This window comes from Eubalaena glacialis, chromosome 10 (genome assembly GCF_028564815.1).
Source record: "Eubalaena glacialis isolate mEubGla1 chromosome 10, mEubGla1.1.hap2.+ XY, whole genome shotgun sequence".
Lineage (NCBI taxonomy): Eukaryota > Metazoa > Chordata > Mammalia > Artiodactyla > Balaenidae > Eubalaena > Eubalaena glacialis.
Window position 1 is genome coordinate 18,145,163 of NC_083725.1, and position 19,285 is coordinate 18,164,447.

General features: G+C 41.6%; 3 protein-coding genes across 6 annotated transcripts; 2 read left to right on the forward strand and 1 right to left on the reverse strand.

The window, feature by feature from the left end:
- The first annotated feature begins 43 nt into the window (after positions 1–43).
- Positions 44–1,965, forward strand: LOC133099792 (proline-rich protein HaeIII subfamily 1-like). Its single transcript, XM_061203671.1, has 3 exons — positions 44–326; positions 430–908; positions 1,786–1,965. The coding sequence occupies exons 1-3, from the start codon at positions 44–46 to the stop codon at positions 1,963–1,965; spliced, it is 942 nt and encodes a 313-aa protein (XP_061059654.1).
- Positions 1,966–4,539: 2,574 nt separating this feature from the next.
- RBM7 (RNA binding motif protein 7) lies at positions 4,540–12,923 on the reverse strand. Of its 4 annotated transcripts, none has more exons than XM_061202520.1 (6): positions 12,760–12,845; positions 12,044–12,167; positions 11,701–11,863; positions 10,973–11,060; positions 8,136–8,226; positions 4,540–5,996 (listed from the first exon to the last, which is right to left on the reverse strand). In XM_061202520.1, exons 3-6 carry the CDS (start codon positions 11,759–11,761, stop codon positions 5,634–5,636), a joined length of 603 nt encoding a protein of 200 aa, XP_061058503.1. In that variant the 5' UTR covers positions 11,762–11,863; positions 12,044–12,167; positions 12,760–12,845; the 3' UTR covers positions 4,540–5,633. The 4 variants fall into 4 exon arrangements, with proteins under 4 accessions (XP_061058503.1, XP_061058504.1, XP_061058501.1 ...); XM_061202521.1 differs by lacking the exon at positions 12,760–12,845 and adding an exon at positions 12,500–12,622; XM_061202518.1 differs by lacking the exon at positions 12,044–12,167 and having other exon boundaries at positions 12,760–12,923.
- Positions 12,924–13,080: 157 nt separating this feature from the next.
- C10H11orf71 (chromosome 10 C11orf71 homolog) lies at positions 13,081–13,623 on the forward strand. Its single transcript, XM_061202752.1, has one exon. It carries the CDS (start codon positions 13,190–13,192, stop codon positions 13,583–13,585), a length of 396 nt encoding a protein of 131 aa, XP_061058735.1. The 5' UTR covers positions 13,081–13,189; the 3' UTR covers positions 13,586–13,623.
- Positions 13,624–19,285: the final 5,662 nt, after the last annotated feature.

The window sequence follows — 19,285 nt, forward strand, 5'->3', positions numbered from 1 at the left end:
CTACACCACCTTCGTCAGCTACACGGGCAAGATAGAGCCGGACATGACGGGTGTGGAGTACGGCTTCGAGACGGCCAGCCATGACGGCGAGGCCGGCCCCTCGGCCGAGGAAGCCCTCCAGTACCCTCCACCGGACCCTCCCGCGGGGCGTCACACTCCCCCTCCTGTCACACCCGCCCGCCATTTTGGGCACGAGCTACTGTCTGTCCTTCCCCAGGACCCGCGAGGGGCACTGCATGCTCCTGGCCCCTCTGCCCGCCCCCCCCCCGTCCCACCCCCTGACCCCAATCCGATCGGGGATCCGGGCTGGGAGAGGACGGCAGGTGGTGCGATGTCTGCGTTGCCTTCTTTAGCACGCACTCGTGCACAGTCGAGGGGGCTCTTGCTCTCCCTCTCCTAACCCCTAGCAACTGTCTCCCCACTCACCAGGCCAGGCACAGGGAGGGGCTGGCCTGGGGGGCCTGGAGAGACCCCCTTCCCAGGCCCTGGGCCACCTAGCCCGAGCATTCCTCAGCCTCCGCCCCCGACTGCAGCCCCTTGGGACTCACAGGGGCCCCGGGTTCTCAGGACCCCTCCGGCCACCACCTCCCAGTGCTTCCACGTTTCCAAAAGCGCCTTCCTGTCTCCCTCGTCTGTCCCTGCGCCTGGGGGCTGGGGTAGGCGAGGCCGTGAGGACTGCCCGTTTTACAGCTGAGGAAACTGAGGCTCAGGGAAACTCCATGACCAACCTAAGGTGGCGGGCGGTGGCAGGCCCAGCGCCCTTCTCTTCCGCCACCTGTGCTCATCCTCTCTTGCCGCCACCAGCCCCCTGGGGCCTGAGAGGGGCAGGTCCTGAGAGGGGGGCCCTTGGGGACAGACCGAGGGTCTCTGAGGATAGAAGGAGAGGTTTCCGGGGCTCGCAGAAGCGTGTGGGTGTGCATGTGTGTGTGTGTGTGCGCGCGTGCGTGTGTAGAAGTTTTGCTTTTAAACAGATGAAGACGTGAGAGGCAGTAGGACCAGGGGTGGAGCCCAGGGGAGCAGGCTGGGGGGTGCTGCTGCTTTTCCCTCCCTTCCCCACCCCCAAGGCAGAGCCCCCAGCCCCTGTACATACTTTTTAAAACATGTTTTTAGCTAATGAAATATTGAAGTATAAGATTCCTTTTGTTTTTCAAACCAGTGGGACCGTGTCTGATGCCCCCTTCGGTCCTCGGGGCTGTGGAAGGCAGGACGGAGTGGGGAGACGGGGGCAGGCTGAATGTGCGCGTGTGTGTGGAGTGAGAGCGCGCGTTGCCGAGGGGGTCCCCCCAGGCTCCGCTCTACCTGGGCTCCCGTGGGTCTGGCCGGCTCCCACTCAACCCCAGGGCCTCCCCCCAAGGGCTACATTGCAAGCGTGTCCCTGGTTTGTCCAGTTGGCTGAGTCCAGCTCCCGGCAGGGCCGGGTCCGATTCATGGTTAAAGATTGTTTGCCGAATCTTCTTTTACCATTCGTCGCTTTCTATCCTTGCCTAGCTCCGCGAGTGGTTTTGTGGATTTTTTGAGTTCTACGTGTAAACTTGGAGGGTTCTTTTTGTTTTTTTAACTCCCCCCCCCCCGCACCCCTCCCCACACACGCTGGGTGTCCATTTCTTTGCAATTTCACATTTTTGTCTCTAGCCCTGGTTCTCACGGCCTCTGTCTCCGCGCAGTCTGACTAGCCCATTGCTCCCAGCAGCCTCTCTCTCCAAAGGCAAGGGGATTACAGGAGGTGGGGTGGGGGCCAGCTGGACCACTGGGATCTGACCTGGAGGCCTGCCCCCCCCCCCCAAGGGGCCCCTGCCAGCCTGCGGGGAGCGGGTCCTTCCTGACATCTGCTTGCTGCGAGGGGGTGGGTCAGTCCAGCGGGGCCCTGGCGCTCTGCTTTCCTGGCCCAGCCCCAGTACCTTAGCCCTCAGCCGGCCCGAGTGCGTGGGAGGGTCGACAGCCCCAGCTAAAGCACGAGCACCTTAGTCGCACCTCCCCTGCCCCCTCATCCTGGCCTTGACACCCCACCCCAGCGTAGATCCCAAAGCACAATATCCTGGTCACTTGGCAAGCTGCCGGGCCGACCAAGGCCGAGGGGTGGGCTGGGGCTCCAGCCAGACCCCCAAAGGAAGCAGGAGTCCCCAGGCGCTCCCCTCCTTCCAGGCCTTAGCGGGGGCCAGCTCTCTGGGACTGGGGTCTTCTCCCTCCCCACCCCCTTGTCCTGGGCAGGCCCCTGTCCAGTCCCTCCTCGCCTTGCCCTCGGGTGGGGCTTGCCCCGTCCCTCCTCTGAGCCCCTGCAGCACGGGGTTGGGTGGCAGAGCCCTCTTGTTTCAGGGACTCCAGGAGGTGCCCCTGGCTCCCTGGACTGTGTGTAGAGGTCTGGGGAGGGGGCGGGGAAGAGGGGCTGGGCAGGGGCGCAGGGGAGGAAACTCCTCACCAGGAGAGCCAAAGACAGGGTTGTGCCTTACCCCAGGAGCCACCCCTGCACCCTCCCGGCCTGCCCTCCCCGCTCTTGGGTGGCCTGCTGCTTTTCCTGCTTTCCCTTCCCCTGGCCCTGCCCTGCCCTGAGCTGCATGGACCCCCACCCCCCGGGCAGCCAGGAAGGAACATGAATGGAGAATCACCGACCAACGCAAAAAAGACTCTGGGGGCCCCCCTCCACCTCCCCCGGCCGCCCATTCACCCACATCTTTCACGCAGCACAGACCACCCGCCCTGTCTGCCTGGAGTGCCAACACCCTCCCTGCCCTGGACCAAGCCCCTCCTCCCCGGGCCCATAAGTGAGATTGCACATTAACTACTGTAAGAGGAGCCGCACGGGGAAATGTGAACCATGAGAATATCAGTGATACTGATGAGGAGAATAAACTAAATGCCATTGTAACAAAAACAAACAAACAAAAAAAGATATAAATTCATTCTACAAAACTAACAGAACCACAATTCCAAAACCCAACTAAGGTAAACAATTATTTTAAGAAAACCTCATGAATACAGATCCAGTAACTTCTTAAAAATTTGAAAAACAAATAGAATTCTAGAGTGTATTAAAGGCACAGTATGTTGTGATACAATTTTTATAATAGGATGCAATGATGGTTCGGGGTTCGGAAATCCATACCAAAGAAGTTTTCAGTGTTGAAGCCTCCTTTCTTCATTCAATTATTTGACAAATGTTCCTTCATTTATTCATCAAAAATTTACCGTGTATTATATATATGCCAGGCACTGAATACTAGGAATTCAGTGGTGAAAAAGATGAGGTCCTGGACTTCATGGAGACATCTAGAGAGATACAAATAAAAATAAAATTTTAATACAATAAAAAGGCTGTAAGAGAAATACAGGGAATACTATAGGAATACATAAATTGGTACGTAAACATTAGGGTGCTGTTGGAATAACCCTGTTGCGATGATGATTGCCCATTCTAGGATGGTGGCAGTGGATACAGATAAGATGGGCCTACACAACATAATCAGAAAGTGGTATAAAATTTTCTGATGACTGATTGGATGGAGAAGGGTGGAGTCAGAGATTCTTTGGGGAGATCTTAATGTATTATGTATAAAAGGGTAAAATAAGGGTCAAGTTCAAAAAGTACTGTTAGGTATAAACATTACTGCAGCACTTGTCAGCTTTATGGCACTTTCTCATTAAGAGAAAGTCACAGTGTTAGATAGTACATGTTTACCATACATTTGACTACAGAACCGTGTTATTTTTGCAGAACACCTTGTGAGAGTACTGTTTCAGGGAACACTCTGGGAGAAGCTGCTTTCCATAAAAACACTCTTCCTTTCTACTCCTGCAGCTCTCAATACCTCGGTGAATTGTCTCACCAGCTATATTCAATTCTTTGTGGCTGTCTTGTTCTATCTCTTTACACAGTACATATATTTAGTTTGGTTACCTTCAACTAGATGAGGATGAAGTGAAAAAGATTCATTGGAACCTCACAAGGGGTGTCCCAAAAACCATTAAAAAAGAAAAAAATTATTCTGGACCAGGGTCACCTGTGAATCAATACGAACAGATCTGAGCCACAGATAAGTTGCAATAAAGCAGTATTAATCTTTGTTAATATCTACAAATGCTACTGAGTAAATTTTCATATAGGTAAGACACCTGAAAGTAACAGGCTCATTGGGAACAAATCCTTCTACTATGAAACTGCTTAAGCAAACAGAAACTTGATTTTAACGTTCTGTGCTGAGTAATTGGATAGCTAGCTCCATTTACGTGGACTCAGAAAAGCTACATGCATTTAGAAACAGAGAAAACCAAATGTACAAACTCCTAGAGACTAGGGAGAGTAACTAAATTAGTTTACAGTGCTCAGAAACATAAACCATTTGTTACTGAAAATCTGATTCTAAAATATGTTTGATATGTTCAAAAGGTATATTTCAGGATACTCTAATTAACACCATGCAATCACTGAATAAAAGTATGCTGCTAGCTTTTTGTGTACAATGTTAGTGACGTCAAAAAAAAAGACACACCCCTCCTTTTTGTTTTCAATATATTAAAAAGCAACATAGTACAAATGTTGTGGTTAATATTAAAAAGGATCCAAATTTTTCAAGGAATGAATTTTTATAAACAAGTTCTACAATGAAAGGGAAATGGCATATTGATACATAAAAGTTTTGTTAAACAAGATTTTAAAAATTTTAAATCAAAGTGTTTTAGACTAAATTCTTTCAAATGTTCAAACAAAAACAAAAAAAACCCTGTACAATCTCCATAATAAAATGTGCCCTTGCACTTTGAACATGTTAAAATTTCAGAAATTTGAGTGATAGAGGCAGCACTTAAAGGTTTCGTGAACCTTTTTTTCCCAAAAAAGAATACTTTCAGTAAAACATTTTACTATTTTATCTGACTATGCATTTACATTTTTGTTCTTCCAGAAAAAGATTTACATTAACACTGTATTTTTACTGTAAAAAAAATACATTTAGAGATATTTAACTTCCTGAGTGACTTCAGTCATACATCGAACATGATTTAATGAGCAAATTCTAAAATTTTATAATGAACCAGCATGTGTAGATGTATACTTGTATGCTCACTTACAGTAAAACTCAAGATCATGTCACAGAACTTACACTTAAGTTCTCTAAGTTAAATAATATGATTTATCCCCAAACTTGACCAAAAGGTTTTCTCAAATGTTAGTAAAATGAATCACTGAATTTACGTTTTCTCATTTAGTAACAAAATACTGAGTCATTTCAGACTATCAACTTGAATGTTTTCCATTATATACACCAAAAATCTGATTCCCTAACAAGAAATTTCTTGCAATACAAAAAGATAACAGATAATTAAAATATTTGCTTCATAATACAACTAATCCATATAATACATCCCTTCCTCAATTGTCTAAAATGATTAGGAATTGTGGCACTTTCTTTAGCATAAAACCCTTTCCTCTTCTTAAAACCCTGAGGTGAAAGGTTATTAATGTAATAAAACTAGAACCACAATTCTCATTTCTGTATTGGACTGCAATTAGGTTTTAAAAATTTTATAAAGAAACGTGGCAACTTGTAAAGCTGCACTATAGAGTTTAAGAAAACATTCCCAGAAACAACTTAACAAAAAGGGCCTAGAATGACCCTATGAAAACATCCTTTTAACACTTGTTAGTGTCGAGATGAGCGCCATTTTCCATCTCTACCACTGTCTCTTCTGTTATCATAGTCATGGCTCCAGCCATCGTGATTTCTCTCTTCATAGAAGAAATCATCTCTGCTTCCTCTGTAATGATGGTCGGACCCATGATCAGTGTAACGCTGTTCACGGCTATAATGTCTATCCACTACATAGGGATGAGAATTCTGTCTGACTTTTCGCTGTGATAATGGTGTATCTTGGCGCCACTGGGAGGTTGAAGACTGGTTAAAAGTGTGATTATGTGACTGAACTGATGGGGAAAATCCTGATTGATCCAGATGTGGAGAACCAAATTTCCCTCCATATGACATCTGTCTCAAAACATTGTTCATCTGAGTGAAGAGAAAAAGAAGGAAATGTGTTAACCACAAATATTTCTAGATAGCAAAGGCAACAGATATCAAGCCATGGTTAAACGAACACAATAATGGAAAAGCAAAATCATTCTTGCCTAGCTGAATCTTAAGGTAAACACAACTAAAGTAGTACAATAGCTTCGTTCATTCCAATGTATACCTACAAGATATCTGTACATAACTACTACTCTTCATCCTCCAGAATACAATTTAGAAAGGAAGAAGTAATACAAAATGACTATAATGTAAATCACTGTATGATGAACACATTAAAAGCAAAAGCTCAGTATCTTTAGGAAGGATTTAATGAAGGCGACATATGATCTGAGTATTAAAAGTATGGATGGAATTATTTTTTTTGGCCATGCCGCACGGCTTGCAGGATCTTAGTTCCCCAACCAGGGATTGAACTCACACCCTCGGCAATGAAAGCGTGGAGTCCTAACTACTGGATCACCAGGGAATTCCCTAGATGGAGTTTTTTAAAGAAACTATTTTAAGGGGGAGGTATGTCAAGGAAAGAAAATTGCACAAACAAAAATAACAGGGAAACACAGAATAGGTTCATAGAATAGCAAGTAATTCTGGCTAAGACAGGTTATAGATCTCATGAGCCATGACTAATGGACGGTAGGCTAGAAAGGTTTATTGGAATCAGATAGTGGGAGCAAAAACACAAGGCTAGGGGCTTCCCTGGTGGTGCAGTGGTTGAGAGTCTGCCTGCTAACGCAGGGGACACAGGTTCGAGCCCTGGTCTGGGAAGATCCCACATGCCGCGGAGCAACTAGGCCCGTGAGCCACAACTACTGAGCCTGCGCGTTTGGAGCCTGTGCTCCGCAACAGGAGAGGCCACGATAGTGAGAGGCCCGCGCACCGCGATGAAAAGTGGCCCCCGCTTGCCGCAACTAGAGGAAGCCCTCGCACAGAAACGAAGACCCAACATAGCTAAAATAAATTAATTAATTAATTAATAATAATTAAAGGTGCTAATAATTAAAAAAAAAAAACACAAGGCTAGGGCTTCCCTGGTGGCGCAGTGGTTAAGAATCCGCCTGCCAATGCAGGGGACACGGGTTCGAGCCCTGGTCTGGGAAGATCCCACATGCCACAGAGCAACTGAGCCCATGCGCCGCCATAACTACTGAGCCTTCACTCTAGAGCCCATGCTCCACAACAAGAGAAGCCACCGCAATGAGAAGCCCACTAGCCGCAACTAGAGAAAGCCCGCACGCAGCAACGAAGACCCAATGCGGCCAAAAATAAATAAATAAAATAATAAATTTATATTAAAAAATCACCAGGAAGATAAGCAAAACAGAGTTATAATAGTAATTTTGAAATGGTGTGTGAGATGGACTAGTGAGAAGAAAATAGATATAAGTACTAAGTGACTAGACAAGTGGTTCCCAAATTCTGCCTGTGGACAGACATTAGCAAATGATGGGTTTTTTTTAATGGTCTACAGCAAAATAAGGAAAATATATAACATGTTTATAAGAGTTGATATCTCTTTATATTGGCCTCCCAATTTTATTTTATTTCACTTATATTTTTATTCTGCAGACCTGTGCAATACAAAAGCCTAGGGACCACAATTCAAGATTGTGATTTGGGCAAAGAAAATAAAAAGGAAGAAACAAATGTAAGAAAAAGAAAAAAATGAAGGATCTGGAGACTGATCAAAGACAAAGATGCAACAAAAAAAGATACCTAAGATTTTATCACTGGTGATATTATTACAGAAAAAAATGGCATGTTCACAAGGGAGGTGGTCTAGAAGACTGTAGTATATTAACGTATTAAGTATTAAAGACAGTACATGATAAGAAGTTACTCGGCACAGGTTGCAAGAACATCAGAGAATGAGTATCCAATATTTGCAACACACACACATATCACACCAACAACGGTTAAAGAAAAATACAAATGTGACAAGCAGTTCTTTTTATCTTCAATCTTTTAAATATATATTTCAGCCCAGTGAAAACTAAAATGAGTGATCTACAAAGATCATGCTAGTCTAACTAAAATTTAAGAAATGAACTTAAGAATTAAGAATGAATGTTTGAACTAAGTACGAGTTTTTTAGCAACTCGAGTTGAAAAATCAGCTTACCACTGCTTGTCTCTGAAGATTTTCTGAAGAAGAAAAAGATCTTTGAATTATCGGTGTTGATGGAGTCATGTTATCCACTGTCCTTTCGTACCTGTGAAAAGTTAAGAAAACCAACATAGAATCATTCATTCAGTAAATGTTTACTACATACCCATCCTGGGCAAGACACAGTCTTCAAAGATAGGAATGAACAAGACCAACAAGGTGTCTGCTCTCATGGAGCTGGGGTAAGGATTCAGACAAGACAATTTCACATGGTTACAAAGATATAGTAATAAATGACTAAAGAGCAACTTGAGGTGAGAGAGATAGGGGGTTCTACTTCAGCTTGACTGGTCAGGAATGGCCTTTCGAAAAAGGAGACATTTGAAGTTTGAGCTGAACAAGATTACCTGGAGGCAACGCACTCCAGCTGAGGGAAGGACTAGCGCAGGGGTAAGCAAACTACAGCCTGTGCGCCAAACTCACTTTGTGTAAACAGTTTTACAAGAACTTAGCCAGGCTCTTTTGTTTTGGTATTATCTGTGCGGTGCTACAATGGCAGAAGAAATGAGTTCTTTATAGAAAAAAAAAAATTTTGTCAATTTATAGAAAAAAAATCGTCAATACCTGTGCCAGTAATGCAAAGGCCTAGACTGAGAACTAAAATGAAAAGGATTTGATCAATTAGACATAACAGGTGAGGGAAACAGAAGAAATAAAGGATAAAAATCTAGATTTTTGGCTTGAGCAATTAGGTAGACCTTTACTGAGATAAGAAAAAATAATAATAGGTTTTGGGGAGTAAGGAGTTCTGTAACATAAACAGAATATTAATCTTAAGGACTTAAACCTTATTCCTCACTTCCTATAGAGGTAACTTGCTCTACAGAAAAACTCAAAGGTTTTAATTTTATTTCAAAATATGCCTTTGGAATCAAATCACCAATTGATTTATCTTACAGTTTAGATCTTTTTATTTTGGGTTTTCTTTTTTTCTTCTTTTTTTTAAGCAGAACTGATTTTATTTGTACGCTGTAAAGAAAGCTACTTTTTTTAAAAAAGAGCTTTTATTTCTTTATATCTATATATATATAAAATATATATATATAAAAATAAACCCGTGCCCCCTGCAGTAGAAGTGCGGAGTCTTAACCACTGGACCGCCAGGGAAGTGCCATATTTTGGGTTTTCTTAAATCGGATTACGTACCTGTATGCTAAGGGGGTAAAAAGTGTAATTTTACTTACAGAGAGTATAAAAATCAGGTACACTCTAGTGTTTGATTAAAACTACAGTATTTGTTTGTATATTTTTTTCCCCAAGAATTTCTAAGAAGGGTTAAAAACTCTTTTTTTTCCCTCCACCTAAGATACCTTTCAAGAGTCCATAAAAGTGGTTAGAGATGCTTCGAATTCCAACCATACTGAAAAGCATTTAAACACAATTAACTTCAGCTGGCAAGAAAAGACTCTAAGAGGGTACCCTTTCCACATTATTGCTCTCTTACAATTTCACCTTCCAAACTCTTTTCATATCCACCCACTTCTCTCCAGCTCTTGGCACCACCTTAATCCAAAGCAGCAACCTCACTCCCATAGCTTCCTTGCTACTAACACCAATACCTTGCTACCAACAGCTTCCTAGTGACCCTTGTCCCCTTTAATCCATTCTCTACCAGTACAACCAACTAACTCATTAAAATACAAACCTGTTCCTCTTACTACCCTACTGAAAATGTTTCAATGTCTTCCTACTGTTCTTAGGATGAAATTCCAAAATCCTAATTATGGCCTATAAGAAAGACCCTGTATCATCTGCCTCTATCTACTTCAACAGTATCATCTACTACTCTCCATTTTTTATTCATTATGATCTAGGTACACTGCCCTCTTTCAAGTCCTCATTCACTTATCTCTCTAGACACTTTCTACTCATATCATGGTGGGTGTGCTCAATCACACTGCCTGGGTTTGAAAACAAGCCCACTGCTTATGAGCAGTTCACGCTTGAGCAAGTTAACCTCCAACCTTCATTTTCTTCATACATAAGGTAGAGATAATAATAATCCTTGCCTCATAAAACTACTGTGAGGAATAAATGAGATCATAGGTGCAAAGGACTTGGTGAAGAACCTGACAGGTGACAGGTATTTGTTAACTCTTTCTTGAATGAAGCCATAAATTGATAAATAGCTCTATGGACATACCGGGAAGAAACTGTCCCTGGTAAAGTATCAGCCTCCCCAAAGAAAATTATTAGTAAATATAAATATGGTACCTCTTCTAATCCTCAGTAGCTAAGAGGGATTTTAGAGATCATTCAAATCAACTTCTTTTCCTTACAAATGGAAAGACAGGGACACAGACTAGCTCAAGATTACACAATTGGTAGAGACAGATCTAGAATCCAATTCTATGAACTCTTAGTCCAGTAGTCTGTTTACTAACAGGTATTTTTAAACTGCAAGCAACAACCATTTAGTGGTCATAAAACTAATGTGACTTTTTAAAAAATAAAATAAAATAGAAAATAGAGGGTACTACAAGTAGTAAGGTTAAGTAATGTTTTGAGAAATTTTGTCTCGGTTGTATACATGTATGTGGGTGTGCGTATGTCTTTACAAATGAACATAAATATAGTTATGTACGTATCTATTTTAAGGGAACTATATATAATGGGCTTATAGTCCCCTTAAAATAGATACATATATAACTATAATCCAACATAGCAAATATAGCAAAAGAATTAAGAGGTAGGAGCATAAAGAAACAAACCAATCACTCATTATGCATTTTGAGGTCACTGCCTAAAAAAATTCCTGATAAATGATTTTAAAAATAGGTGAGAAATATTACCTGCTAGGAGATGTGGAAGTAGGGCTTGAACTTCCAACATGATGCTGGGGATATGACAAACTGACCTCCTGTGAGGCATGGCTACTTCCTAAAATGAAACAATTTGAGAAATTCTTATTGATAAAAAACTTAATTTGAAATTTTGTATCCCTCAGCCCAGTCACTCCAAAAAAGGTAGACATAGGCTAAAAGTGAAAACCTCAAATTTCAGTAGATTGCTTTATAGTTCATCAGAGTGAAAATTGTTAAGTGTTTAATACCAAATATACCCAAAACAAAGGGTTCCAAATAAGGTACTTTCCAATGTATAAATACCCAATCTGGCCATAATATTCTGATCCCCACACTAAATTGTAAGACTCACCACAAGGAAAGTTTCCTCACATGATCACGCATCAAAATTTGTAAAAGTAAATTACAAAGCAGTCAGGAAAAGTATTTTCAGGAAATAATCCTTGTGCTTTTAGAGCATGAACCCAAACTCAGTCATTTTAATAATAAAGTTTATGTTCTTTTCACAAACCCAAACTGAAATTTTAACTCTCATTTTAAAATTACAGCTTTCAAAATCCATACTGTCAATGTTACCCATTTTCAGGGATATATAAAGTTTACTATTCATAAAGCTTAAAGCATTTTCATCCAAATATAGGTTCTTTAAATAACAAAATTAAAAACAAAAAACAAAGCGGCAACCTGTCTCCTAAACATCATCAGTGAATAGTTACCTGATCTAAACTGAATTTTGATGGGCCTTCCAAAAAGTTTGATTCCGTTAAGCAGATTCATGGCATAAGGAACAGATACTTCATGTTTGAAATTCACAAACGCAAACTGCTTTGGTTTACCATCCTTATCTTTTGGAATTTTCACTTTTATTACTGGCCCAGCCTACAGACAAAAAAAGTTTTCAGAATTTCAGTAAGGCAGTTTCAGGAAAATACTCGACTTTTACAAAGTTTAAAAAATTCAAAAATGTAACCAGGGACTCTAATTTTAAAAATGGATACACTCGGATTTCCATCTCGGTTAAAGATCCTATAGATATGACTGAAAATTAGATTAACTTACTTGGAGGGAGGGAGCCCATAAGGAACCGGAAACCCAATCACCGACTGAATTTACATTTCACAGCACTTTATGACTTTAACAAGGCGACCAACATCCATCATTATCCCACTGCGTGGAAATTAACCTTTATCAAGAGTAAGAGAAAGTAGTTTTCTTGGACTAAAAATTCACTTTTGTATCGACTAATCAAACATTACCAGTTGGTGAAAGACAACTGGAGGGAACAGGTTTAACGCGTCTTGATACAGATTTTAATACATAAACACTACAGTGCCGCTCTCCTACAGAGTATTTGAGTCTGTCTTTGCTGCAACTTCGTAAGAAGCTTAAGTGGAAAACGGATACTAAGAAAGAAATTGAAATAAAATTTACAAGCGGAAGATGAGAAAAGCAGGAAGAGGAAAAGCACAGCTCAACGAAAGACCCACGCGTACGAGGTCGCTTAAGAGCACTGACTCTTTACCACGTGAGTGCCCGATAGAGGACCCTCCACCACCTTTAGTCGTTACTTCGGACTGAACTAACCAGGATCCTTCTAATAAAGCGACAAGTAGCGAGCGCCTCCCTTTCTAAGCGCGACTCCCACCTCCAGCCCGCCCACCTGTCGGGTGCCGGGACGAACCGTCCCGCTTGCGCCAGGAAAGCGGGGATGGCCATTGGGCCGGGCCCTAGCCGGGCCGGAAAACGAAAGGGAAAGGCTGATCCCAGCCGCTTACCTGGTGGAAAAGCTCGAAAAGGAGCTCCTCTGTCACTTTCGTTTCAAGGTTGCCCACAAAGAGAGTACGATCCGCTTCGGCTGCCGCCGCCCCCATCTCAGCATCGCCCCCTCCCGAAAAACACCGAAGGGTCGCCGCCGACGCATCCACTGCGCACTCTCAGAAACCCCACGTCCTCGCGCTCCCAGGCGTCACAGACGTAAACGTCAATCACGTCGTTTCTCAGCGGCGTCGACGTGCGCTGACGGACTGCGCATGCGCTTGAGGAGAGCGCTGGGTTAAGGTGGCTTGTTGATCCGCAGCCGCTCAGGTGATGGCTTCCGATGAAGTCGGTCCCAGTGTTCGAGACCGGCTGGACTGATCAGTGGAGCCGCGAAGAGCCTGCCTTGACCGTGGGACGTAACACAGATACTGCGGGCAGTGTTTGAAGATGGCCCTGAACTATGTGTGCCTGTCTGCCGGCGATCGAAGAGGCCTGGTGGCCTACCGCTCTTCCCACGGCGACCTCAGCTCGTCGGCCTTAGCGTTGGCGATGGTCTCTGGAGACAGCGTCCTCGTTACCAGTCCCGAGGAGATTCTTCCAGAACCTATTCTTCGGTCCACTGTGCGGCTGAACTTCCGGACCGAGAGCCGTCGGGCGCCTTGTGGCGGCCGGAGCCCGACCCGCTTTATAGAGGGAAGGGAACAGGAGGCGCGGAGCCAAAGCCGCCGAGCCAGATTCTCACCTTACCCGGGCCCTGCGGTTAAACTCGACCTCCTAAGAAGTGTCCTGCAACAGCGTCTGGTGGCACTTGGAGGTGTTAGCGCAGCCCGTCTTTCAGCTTAAAATGAATACCTTTCTCCGCCCCTCAGTTAGCTTGTGAACAAGGCTTCTCTAAAATACTTTCTTGGCGCAACCGAAGTCTTATTTTTCGAGGGACGTCTTTTCAGTTTAATATAAAAATGCGTGGGAGTCCTGTTAATTCTAGCCTAGCGCAAAGTAAAATGTTTACAGTTACTTGATTCAGATGGTCTTAAACAGCCATGATGATTAGATCGGAAGGGAGGAGCAGTAGAGATTTTTTTGAGGTAGTCACAAAGGATGGGATCATCCTTCCCAGAGGTCAATAATCCTTTTATCCTCCCAACACTGGATCCAAATTTGTCTTGCTTTCCACCAAGTCTTACACCTCCTCCCTGGCAGATTCTCCTACTTTGAGACTTACAATTCCGAGTTTCCTTACATGCCTACCTTTCTACCTCAGCCTATTCCCTTTACCTTTACTTCTGTTGGTTTATTACTGTAGCGTATCCTCCCACCCATGGCCCAACACTTCTATCATCTTGTCCTTAAAACTTGTTCCATTCCCCTCCTCCACTTTTTCTTAAGGAATATCTACAGACATAAGTGGCAACTACACTAAAACAACAAAAGCAAAACCTAAACCTTGCTACTCTTTCAAATTATTAAACCAATTTACATTTCTTTGTTTGCCAAAAGTTCCAAATGAACTTTTACACTTATATTTGTCACTTTATTGCTCACATTCAGTCCCAGCTTCCTTAATCTGAATCTTGTCGCAAACTACACAAAAATTGGAAACCTTCATCTTACAGTCTCCTCTTAGGAAGCTGCTCATCTGTTCACTCTAGCATCTTCCTTAAGCTTTCTCGTTTGTCTTTTCCCATTCCACTTTTAAATAGTATTTGAAGATCTTCCCAGTGCTAAGCACTGTGGATGAACTTTACATAGCCCTGCTATCAAGGAGATCAAGGAGTGTACTCAAGATGGAGAGGCTAATAAATCACCACACTGGACTGTTCATTAGGTGCAGTGATGAAAATAAACCTTGGTTGCCATGGCTTTCCGTAATACTGCACTGTCCTGCTTCTTCCCTTATCTGGCTGAGCGCTCCTTATCTGCTAATAATTTTGTCTTAACCATACATACCTCAAGGTTTAAAGGGTGGTATTGGGAGAAAATTAGTGGGTTTTGAAAGTGGCAACTCTATGTAAGCAGGCAGTGTAGCTTTTTCCCAGCGGACTCTGGTCTGTAATTACGTTCAGATAAAGCAAAATTACCTCACACCAAACAATTGAATTGTGAGAACTACATTTTAAGAAGAATATTGACAAACCAGAGAGCTTCTGTAAGAGTGACCAATACAGTGAGAGGTCTGGAAACCAGGTCACAGAAAATCGTTTGAAAGGATAGTAGCTATGTGTAATATGTGCAAGGCAATGTGCTAGAGGCGATTATTCATTGTTTATTCAGATATTTATTGAGCACTTATTCTGTGCCTGCTAGTAACTATGTTAGGCACTTAGAATAAAGTGGTGAATAAGATAGATAAGGTCTTTGCTCTTATGGAGCTTTATGTATGTCATTTAATTCTCACAACAGCCCATAACAAAAGTATTATACTTTCATTTTTTTGCCAAGAAACCAAGGCACAAAGAGATGAAGTAAACTTTTCAAGGTAATACAGCTAGATAGAGCCTTGTAGCCATTCAACCCAGGTTCCTCATTTGAATCACGTAACACCAAAAATGAATTGAGTGACTATTTTCTCAATTCTCACAAAGATAGTAGCTAACTAATGCTATTCTATCAATAGATACCTGAAAAGTTAATTCATAATACATGGATTCCTTAGGCTGGGTGTGGTTGAGAAAGAATCCCAAACCTACATGCTAAGAGTTTTAGATTGGGAAAGAATAATAAAATTAAGGCTGAAGGTAAGAAGGATTTTCATAAAACTTAGAGATGCCTGATGGTGGAAAATACCACGTCACAGAGTAATAAATTAACTCTCCAAAGTTCACATAGAGGCTAAATTCTGTCAAGTATGAAATAAGACTTCTTATTTTATAAGATGAAAAGTCATAGATGACTTCTTCAGTTCTTTTCCATTTAGCCTTTAATTCTATTCTTTAAATCATAAACTTGATTAAAATTGAAAATGGAGAATTGGGGGGGTGAGAAGTGAAAAATGAGGTATACATTTTTATATAGGATGTATACATCCAATACATAGGATGACCATATTTACTGTGCAAACCAGGGCACTTGAGAGGGGAAGGGGGACTATCAATTAATTATGCTTAGGCAATAGGCATAAATAGGGGCTGCCCTAGGCAGCCACGTTGGATCATATCACCCTAGGAGATGGTACAACATTAAATATACCTTTGAGGCATATTCCTTAGCTTCAGGGAAAGAAGGCTGAGATTTGTAAACAAAGGAGGAAAAGTTTGGCATAAACGTGCACAAAAGCACACAAGAGGAAGAGGACCCAGTGGGAGTGACTTGATTTCTGTTTGTACTCACATAGGGTCATCAGGAGTAGGGCTTTGATTGCATAATAAATAGTGTATATGTGCCAGAAAGAAAATGATATGAAAAAAAATTGATAAGAGGAGAACCTTGTTCACATTAATGCTCCATCATTTTTTTTTTTTTGGCTGTACCACGCAGCATGTGGGATCTTAGTGCCCCGGACTGGGATCGAGCCCTCGCCCCCTACAGTGAGAGTACGGAATCTTAACCACTGGGCCGCCAGGGAAGTCCCGATGCTCCATAATTTTAAATCTGAGCCAATGGATGTCTAAATTCTCCTTGTTCTTAACATCTGCACTGGTGTCCAAGTTACAGCATCTGCCTAGAGTCACAAAGACTGTATTGTGGAAGCAAGGACCAACATAAACCTCTTTAAATGAAACAACGAAGTTTTCCCAAGAGTAGTCCATGTTATTAAAAATCCATATGTTCGTGTACAAAATTACTTTTAATTTAATATCACTGCTTAAGTATAGCATGTTGTCATTCTAAAATAGATGAATTTTCTAAGACAAAAAATAGTCCCCCAAATTAATACTTCCATAAGTTTTTAAAAAGCCATGGTAACTTCCTTTTTGTTCTTATTGGCCATTGTTTTTTATATCATACTAAGCAACTGACTAGTATGTGTCGAAGGGAAGTCCTATTAATATATTTACTTCCTCTATTCATCAGCTCTAAAACTCTTAAAAAGAATGCCCATTTGGGGTATAGAAAAAAAGGAGGCTAAGGAGATTTTCCCTTAATAGCCAGATTTGGTGCTAAGCCTAATTCTAAGAGGGGTAACTCAGCAGGAAGAAAAGAAAGAAAAGGAGGAAAGTCCTATGGGAGGGAAGAGTAGGTAGACTTAATGGTGAGACTCAACTGTATTTCGAACAAAATTGTGTCTTTTATTCCTTTGATGAACCTATCTAGATCCCACTTAGGTGCAGCTTCTGTCTTCCCAATTGCCATGAAAAGTACTCTCATTTTCCTAGCCAACCAAATGTGTAAGTTTGAGTATCTACGACTTCATACCACCTATTTCCTATCTTTATCGCCTATGTCCATTCAATTGCAAAGTCCTGCTCATTTTATCTTCACAGTGTATTTATGTTATGTTTCCATATATACTTGCATCACCTGGATTGTATTTACCTGGACATCTATCCTGTTTTGTTTGCTTCTGTCTCTCTGCATCCTAAATATATATAGCTCCAGATCAATAAGCCCAAAGCATATCTCTCTGATCGCATAGTTAAACTATAACTTTACAGTACCATAAATTCTTCCAGTGTTTCCCATAGTATATTCCACAGAACCTCTACTAGAAATACAAGATACACTTTAGAAAAAAGACAAGAGGTCAATAAAATTGACAAATGCATGTTTTATCACCTTCTTAGGGTGTCATAATGTGTAATAACATGTTAAAGGGTCTGATAATTCCTTTAGAAAAGGAAACCTGTGTAACTTCATTTTAACCAATGTTTCACAAATGTATTTGTCCATAAATTAAAAATTTTTGCATACTACCTATCTTCCTGAGGAGCCTCAGTTCTACAGAAACAATTAGAAATGCTGCCTACCTAAGAAGCTCCATTGGCTCCCCACGTCAGGTATTAGAAATGGATTTTTATATGGTGTGGCAGAATTTAATAAGTTTCCAGAATGTTATGAGTTATGCAAGTGGGTTGGTTTCCTCACTCATGATTTGACAAAGTTCAACCCCATCTTTATTCCACATGGTTTCTGGTACCTGTCTACATCTTTGGTGAGTGGGTGGGAGGATGGAGGCAAGCATGCAGCTGCAGATTCCCCGCCACTGAGGATCAAGACTGCCTTTGTTACTAAGGAAAGGCGTTAGGAACTTCCCCTGATGAATACAGGTAGGTACAGTTATTAAGTATGCTAATAGTGTAATGTTAAAAAAATAATTGTTTACTTGGCTTTTATTTCACTGGAATATCTGAAGGCAGCCCTCCTTCAAAATACACTTCTTCTGAATCAGAGGAGAAAAATAATTGTCTTCATCTTCCCAGAGACCTGAAAGTAACTGAAGCAGTGCAGCTTTAAAAACTGTACATTCTATAAACAGACTTTTAAGACTTTCCATAATCTGACCAAGCTATATTGCCAGCCTTCTTTCATGTTCTTAATTCCCCCGGGGGGTTGCTACTCTTTTCTGCCTCTGTGTCTCTGCTTATCCTAGACCTTTTAACTAAATTGCTTGTCCTTCTCATTTTCTGCGAGTTAAATTTTTATCCATCCAGATTAGTTAAAGTTTTTACTGTTGCAAAGGACACACCCTTTTTAACCAGATTAAGCAAAAAATGGACTGTATTGACTCACAGAACTGGAAAAGTGTGGTGACTTCTGATATTCTGTCTACCTAACAACTAGTTATCCTTCATCTATAGGAGCACCTTGGTTTTTCCTTTCCTTGGAACCTTCTCCCTCATCCTCTGTTCATGCATTTGGGGTGAGGCTTCACACCTAGCTCCAGGGATAGAGGTATAATCTATTTCTTATCTCCCCTACTACATTGTCTGAGGGCAGACAACTTGTCTAAATTTATCTTTGTATTTATTTGTACCTATTAAGTGCCCAAAAAGTAGATATTTCATAAATGCCTGTTAAATGAATGAATGAACTTCACAGATAGGCTATTTCTCCTTGGAATCAAAATCGCAAAATGGAACATTCCAGGAAGGCAAGTGCAAGAATAAGAGTAATTATGGTAAGGCAAAATAAGTTTTCTTCAATTAAAAAAAAAAAAAAAGCCATGCCTTTGTAGCTTACCTGGTTCTTGTTAGAGTGAGAACTACACTCTTTTTACTTTCTGTATTTTAATTGGAGGCCAAATGTGAATATTATTCTGACCTATAACTATACCATTTATTTAACCATTCTCCAAGAGCTGAGTATTTAGAATTGTTCTAATTTTTCACTATATTAAATAAATAAACATCTCAGTTTATAAGTAAAAAAGTAATAAGTTTTGTTTAAAGGTTTGCTTCGATTTGAAATCAACCTGCCTCTAGGAACATAACCTAATCCAAGATGTGGACAAATATTTATGCACATAAATATTTAATGTATTAAAATTTTTCCCTACCTATAATTGTTTTAATTAATTAATTAATTTAAAAATTTATTTATTTTTGGCTGAGTTGTGTCTTCGTTGCTGCATGCGGGCTTTCTCTAGTTGCTACGAGCGGGGGCCTA

Excerpts from the sequence above, each read along its gene's own strand:
- LOC133099792 (XM_061203671.1), top strand. The coding sequence starts at position 44 with ATGACGGGTGTGGAGTACGGCTTCGAGACGGCCAGCCATGACGGCGAG. Across the intron at positions 327-429 it reads CTGGGAGAGGACGGCAGGTG|GCCAGGCACAGGGAGGGGCT; the intron begins GTGCGATGTCTG and ends CCCACTCACCAG. Across the intron at positions 909-1,785 it reads TCCGGGGCTCGCAGAAGCGT|GGGCCCCTGCCAGCCTGCGG; the intron begins GTGGGTGTGCAT and ends CCCCCCCCCAAG.
- RBM7 (XM_061202518.1), bottom strand. The coding sequence starts at position 12,855 with ATGGGGGCGGCGGCAGCCGAAGCGGATCGTACTCTCTTTGTGGGCAAC. Across the intron at positions 11,864-12,759 it reads TTTTCGAGCTTTTCCACCAG|GCTGGGCCAGTAATAAAAGT; the intron begins GTAAGCGGCTGG and ends TTTTGTCTGTAG. Across the intron at positions 11,061-11,700 it reads CAAAATTCAGTTTAGATCAG|GAAGTAGCCATGCCTCACAG; the intron begins GTAACTATTCAC and ends GTTTCATTTTAG.
- C10H11orf71 (XM_061202752.1), top strand. The coding sequence starts at position 13,190 with ATGGCCCTGAACTATGTGTGCCTGTCTGCCGGCGATCGAAGAGGCCTG.